This window comes from Orycteropus afer, unplaced genomic scaffold (genome assembly GCF_000298275.1).
Source record: "Orycteropus afer afer isolate SDZICR_OR568_19922 unplaced genomic scaffold, OryAfe1.0 scaffold00388, whole genome shotgun sequence".
Taxonomy (NCBI): Eukaryota; Metazoa; Chordata; class Mammalia; order Tubulidentata; family Orycteropodidae; genus Orycteropus; species Orycteropus afer.
In genome coordinates, this window is record NW_006921975.1 from 667,281 (window position 1) to 674,096 (window position 6,816).

General features: G+C 34.4%; 1 protein-coding gene across 1 annotated transcript in view; it reads left to right on the plus strand.

The window, feature by feature from the left end:
- Window positions 1–6,816, plus strand: part of THOC2 (THO complex 2) — a 150,492-nt gene that overhangs the window by 16,265 nt on the left and 127,411 nt on the right. Inside the window, exons 3-4 of the mRNA XM_007953366.1 lie at window positions 680–771; window positions 3,007–3,058. Of these exons, the coding sequence (XP_007951557.1) occupies window positions 680–771; window positions 3,007–3,058 (144 nt within the window). The remainder of the gene's footprint in view (window positions 1–679; window positions 772–3,006; window positions 3,059–6,816) is intronic.

Here is a 6,816-nt window from a genome sequence, read left to right on the forward strand (position 1 = left end):
GTTTATTTTAGTTTGAATGCTGAAGGAAATAGAGATTTGGGAAAATTTCTCTGATGCTAGGATATGGAGAAAACTCGATTTTATATTTACTTTTGTCATTGTAGCCCTGAGATTGAATTAACTATAATCTGAATAAATTTAGGGAAAAAAAAACCTGTGAAATCTGCTGGTGACGGAAATGGTTAGTTTATATCCAAGTTGCTGGAGTTCTACATACCAAAACCCACTGCCGTCGAGTCGGATCCGACTCATAGCAACCCCTCCTTGGGCTTCTACTATGGAAGTAGATTGTCCAATCTTCCTTCCGAGGAGTTTTAAAAATAATTGTAGAGACTTAGGTTTCATGAAAACAAATGCTTTTAAAAGTGTTTGTGGGGGAATCAGAATACCAGATGATGTGCACTGTGATACACATATGTAAAAGATGCAGACATGGAAAACAACTGGAAAGGGATGTTCAAGTAGTAGCTACAGTAGTGGGATCATGGTTGACTTTACCTCAAGTTTCTAGTGGGTTTTTTTGTGAATATAAAAGAAAATATGCTAGGGGAAGGCATTAGAAGTCTTTTTTTTTCTTAACATTATTGATGTTTATAATAATTCTGAGAAGTAGGAAATACATAGATTTTTTTTTTCCCCAAAAGAGTCTACCTTTCACTATTTCTTTTATATTCAACAGATTTCCAGCAAGCTCTCTATGAGTTATCATATCATGTCATTAAGGGAAATTTAAAGCATGAACAGGCATCTAATGTTCTTAATGACATTAGTGTAAGTATATATAAATAATTATTACATATCTCTTAATTGCCTTAAAGTACATCACTTGCATTTCATTGTATTTGAAATTATAGTAGTGAATGTTTTAAGGTAATGTTGGTAAGCCATTTTGGCTAGGCAGATAAAGATATTTTTGTCTGTTTTGTGAGTAAAGCAGAAAATATTAGGTAAGCTGGGAGGGTGGACAAAGTCTATATTGTAATGAAATTAAGGTAGCCTTAAATGCTACCTTGACGAGTAAGTTGGCTAGAATATTTTTCTCCCAATATAACATATTAAGGTTATTTTCTTCTGTTTGTGCTTATATTTGAAAATTAAATATATTTAAAAATTTGAGGATTATTTTATTTAAAATTGAGGTTTCACAGCTCTAATATTCACCTGCTGCCAGTTTTTATCTGTTTGCTGTTTGTTCTAGAAATAAGTAGATTTTTAAAAAGCCATAAGTGATTACTCAGTTTTCTTTATTTTAAATTTTTTTAAAACTTATTAGAGAATTTAACTTAGATTCAGACCAGATACTTTTCATGGTTACTTGGTGTTTCAATTAGAAGATGGGCTCCCAAATTTGAGTGTTTATTGTGAAACAATGGTTAAATTTGAGTTTTTACTGTGCCTTTAAAAAAAAAAAAAGTTCAAACCTGTTAGTAGGCTGGTTTTTGAACTGGTAATTGAAAGAATTATCTGCCTACTTGAGAACAACTTTCATAATAAGTACAATTGAGGTGGGATCTGGGGCTTGAAGTGAAAATCTGATTGACAGTTAAGATTCTTTCATTCTATAAATTGGGTCCCAAAACTCTAAAACCAAACTCACTGCTGTGGAGTCGAATCTGACTCATAGCGACCCCTCCTTGGGTTTCTAAGGTGATATTTCTACAGAAGTAGATGGCTCAGTCTTCCTTCTGAGGAGCATCTAGTGGGTTTGAACTGCCAGCCTTCTGGTTGGCAGTCAAATGCCTTAGGTACTATGCCACCAGACCTCCCAGTATAGGTTTTAGTGTGTTTATAAAATCTAATTATTTTCCCATTTTCTGAAAGTGGCTCATAGTCCAGACCTTGATGTGTGTCTGTTCAGTTCTTAGTTAGCTTCCCTTTTCCTTTGAGTCCTTGGTGCTGTTATAGCTAATTGCCTTTGTCATGGCTTTCTCATAGTACTATATACTGTCCCTTATCTTAACCACAGAAGCACATCTTGGGTGTCTCCTTGCAGCTGCTTTTTTTTTTTCCTTAAGAGTTAACCTTCTTTTAATCCCTGAAAATAGGCTAATTTTATGGTTGCTGTAGTACCAGAAAGGAGCTCAGGTGGTGCAGTGGTTAAAGCGTTTGGCTGCTAACCAAAAGGTCAGTGGTTTGAACTTACCAGCTGCTCTGCAAAAGAAAGATGTGGCAATCTGCTTCCATAAAGATTTATAGCCTTGGAAATCCTAGTGGACAGTTCTGTTCTGTCCTACAGGGTCACTGTGAGTTGGAATCACCTCGATGGCAGTGGGTTTTTGGTTTGGTTACAGTGCCAGAAAACTACGAGTTGTAGTGATTGAAGTGTGTATGATCTTTACTAGAGGAAAATGGCTTTACATTGGGAATTGGGTTGGGAAGTCAGGAGAAAAATCTAGAATAAATGCTGGAGTTTTCATAAATCAGGGGAGAATATTGGGTCAACTTCTTCACAGAATATAAGCATTAATGAATAAGGAAAATAAGAGTTATCTTTTAAGGAAAATAAGTGTTATCTTTTATGAGACAACAATTTATGATTTACTTGGTATTTCTTTTCTTCATATACCACTATGCTTTTTTTTTTTGTTTGGTTGTTTTTATTTCTGTTGCATAGATCAGTGTTGATTCAGACATGAGTACAAATTTCAAAGTTCGATGAAAAATGTGCCATTTTTTAACAGTCTTGCTTTAGGATAGATGTGAGGTACTCTGAATTCACTGGGGGAAAATGTTATTTGTGCCCTTTTAATATTTCCTGAGATGATCTTTAGGTTTCCATTTTTAATCAGGATTTTTCATGGTAGATAATTTAAATATTTTTTTCAACATTTATCTCCTTTTTTTTCCTTTGTGTTATGAAGCTTTTCTCAAAGAATTTTAACGTTTGTCAGCATAATAGTGTTGGATTTTTGTTTAAGTTTTACTTTTGAAACCATAATAATACTTAATACTTGCTTGCTGGTGTGCTATTCTATTTACTATGAATGATTATATTTTTAAAATTAGGAATTTCGTGAGGATATGCCCTCCATTCTTGCTGATGTATTCTGCATATTAGGTAGGTATTAGCCTTATTTCATCTGTAAAAGTGCTATTTGATAAATTAATGTACTATGTTAAACAAAATGCTTTTTTCTAAACTAAGTATTTTACAAATGTACAAATGGTTCTGCAGATTTGGAAGTATATATTTATAATGTATATATTTGTACATTATAGTGTATATAGTATTGTAAATCTAATGTCAGTACAAACACTTTATTAACTAGCTATAGAGTATAATTCAAGTGGTTTGATTATATAAAGTTGAGCTAAATTAAATCATTTCAAGTAAAGAAGCTAGGTTTTTTGATGATAGGTTAGTCTGATTTACCAAGACTGTAAAAACAAAATCTTGTTCCATGCAGGTTATCAATGAGTGATGTCAGAATCTTAAATGTAGGACACTCGAGATTATCACTTTACTCTTGTACTGTTTTGATTCTTTTTTAATTTTAGAAAGAGCAATAAGAACCAACATAATCAAAAATACTTTTGTTTTGAGGATGAGACACCATCATTGAAGATAGCAACCTCTCCATTTGTCCAGAATAAATAACAATTTATGCAAGATAAAAAAGGAGTATTTCTTTTTAAAAAAAACAAACCCGCAACTTTGACTTAGAACGAAAAGGTGGTGCTCATGGGAAGCATGGAATTTTTAAAAATTGTATATTACAAACTTATTCCTTTAATTTTAGATCTGGGTTAAAATGAGCAGTTTTTCCCATCAGTCTTATACTTTCTATAACTTTGAGTCTAATAGAAAACATTGTGAGACATTATAATGTTCACTTTAAAATAAGATTTATCCTCTGAGGATTTGTCAAGATGAAATGAATTATTTTAGCTCATTAATCCTAATTCTTAGAATTGCATAGATTACTTAAATGTCTTACAGAGAGTCTGGAATTTGATCTCAACAAATACAAATACCTGGTGCTTGATCCTTTAGGACATTTAAGATTTCATAACAGCAGTAATGTTAGGAACAGGTGAAATTGTTTTTGGGCTGTGAGTAATAAAGGAAAAAGATAGGGTTGATATGTCCCAGTTTGTCTTGCTTCCCCTGGCAGAATTATTGAAAGTGCTCTTTTTACTATCAAAATTGTATATGATCATGCTACCTGTTGGATTGATTGATTTATGCCAGCAGCAAAAAAAACTTTTAAGCTTAATTTTTTAAAAAAACATTTTATGGTTTGGGTGAAAGTTTGTAGATTAAATTACTTTCCCATTCAAGAATTTGTACATGTTTTGTTCTGTGACATCAGTTGCAATCCCTCAGTGTAATAAATAGCACTCTTCCCGCTTCCTCCCTGGGATCCCCGTTTCCATTTGTCTGTCTTTCCTACCTTCTGAATTTCGTTTTTAGTCAAATGCTGCTCTTTGGTGTTATGTGGTTGATTGTTCTGAGGAGCACATTCCTCATGGGTGTTGTTATTCACTTTATAGGCCTGTCTATTATTTGGCTGAAAGGTGATCTTTGGGAGTGGCTACAGTATCAGGTTTGAAGGGCATGTAAGAGATACAGTGTTGGAGATTCCACCAGTCTCAGTCAGACCACTAAGCCTGGTCTTTTTTATGAATTTGAATTTTGTTTTACATTTTTCTCCTATTCTATTCTGATCCTGATCAGAACAGTTGGTAATGGTAGCCAGGCAACCAGTTCTTATCTCAGGGAGGCTGTGGTTTGTGTGGTCCATTAGTCCTTTGGACTAATTGTTTCCTTTAGTTTTTTGTTTACTTCACTCTTCTTTGCTCTGTAGAGAATATAATATTATAAATCTAATGTCAGTACAAGCACTTTACTAACTAGCTAGAGTATAATTTAAGTGGTTTGATTTATATAAAGTTGAACTAAATTAAATCATTTCAAGTAAAGAAGCGAGGTTTTTTGATGATGGGTTAGTCATGAGAAGAGACCATTAGTTATATCTTAGCTATAACTTGAGAGGTTTTAAGATCCCATTCTCTACTCATCTAAGTAGGATGTAAAACATTGTCTTTATGGATACGTTATGCCATAACGTAGATATCCTTTGAGACTATGGTCCTAAGTCCCTAGGCTCAGTGACTCATTATCTCAAGGTATTTGGTTATGACTAAAAAGTTTACATAACTTTGACCCCTGAATGCTGTAATATCAAGCTGGATATATCTGCAGCACATATAAATACTACGTAGAAATATCATCTGCCAAACATATATGGTCAGTATTGCATACTTATATATGTATATAAGTGTGTGTATATATATATATATATTCATAGATATTAAGTATATAGGCACACATATACTTAATAATATGATCAGATTATAGTGAATTATTATTACAAGTTGTTGGTTTTTACTAGTAGTAACATGAACTCATGAAGGTGATGTTTGATTGCTCTTGGGAAATTTCTTTTAGCCTGTCCAGTCCATATTTACAAGCCAGATTACAATGGTAAACTTGGAAAGAGAATTTCTCTCATCTGCCCCCTCACTCACTTAACCCTTGCCTTGGCCGGAGAAAAAAAAAAAAAAAAAAGATCCAAGGGTGACCCTAGACTGAGGTAGGAGAATAGGAGTGAGAATGCAAGCTATCAATAATAATGATGATAGTAATGTACGTGGTGTTTTTGGAATACCTTTTATGTTCTAGGCATTGTGTCAAGCATTTAATTTCTTTTCTTGAAAAGAAAGTGTTCATTTTATTGTTGAGTATATACACAGGAAAATGTACACCAATTCAACAGTTCTACATATATCATTTAGCAGCATTGTTTACATTCTTTGAGTTGTGCAACTGTTCTCATCTTCCTTTTCTGATTTGTTTCACCCCTATTAACATAAATTCACTGCCCCCAAGGTTCTATCTAATGTTTCAAGTTGCTGTTAATCAATTTCATCCTATATAGATAGTTCTTAAAAGACCATAATGCTCAAGGCAGACATTTTATACTAGTTAAATTTACTACTGTTTGCTTTTAAGAAGACTTCAGGGGATATTTTTGGTTTAAGGTTTAAAGATTATCTTGGGACAATAGTTTCAGGGGTTCATCTACCCTCATGGCTTCAGAAAGTCTGAAGTCCAAGAGAATTTTAAATTCTGGTCTGTATTTCCCCCCCTTTGATCAGGACTCCTCTACAGAATCTTTGATCAAAATGTTCAGAAATGATAGCTGAGCACCATCCAGTTCTTCTGGTCTCATAGCAAAGGAGACAGATGTTCAATGGAGGCAATTAGCCACACATTCCATATCCTCCTCCTATATTTAACTCTCCTTCCTCTATTGATCCAGGTGAATAGAGACTAACTGTTGTTCCTTGGATGGCTACTTGCAAGCTTTGAAGACCCCAGGCACACAGTGAACTAGTGGGCAGAACAGAAGCACCAAACATGTTATTAAGCCACTTAACCTGGATGTCCCATGTAACCATGACCCTAAACCTCCAGAACAAGAAACTAAATTCTATGAGGTTTTTGTTTGTACCTAAGCAGCATTTAATTTCATTTTAATTCTCACAGAAATTTCTGTAAGGTAGATTGGAAAAATGAAGCTCAGAGAAGTAGTGATTTTTCAGTAGCATGTTGCTTATAAGCCAGAATTTGAACCTTGGTCTCCTTGGACCCGGATCCCGGACAGAAGAGCAGTCAGCCCCAGGGGCAACTCAGGGACGCACAAAACAGCAGGGCAGAAGAGCAGGAGAAAGGGGTTAAAAGCCAGGAAGCCAGACAGAGGTACAGTCAGCCACAGGGACCCAGTTGGGGGTGTATGAGAGGTCTCCAAC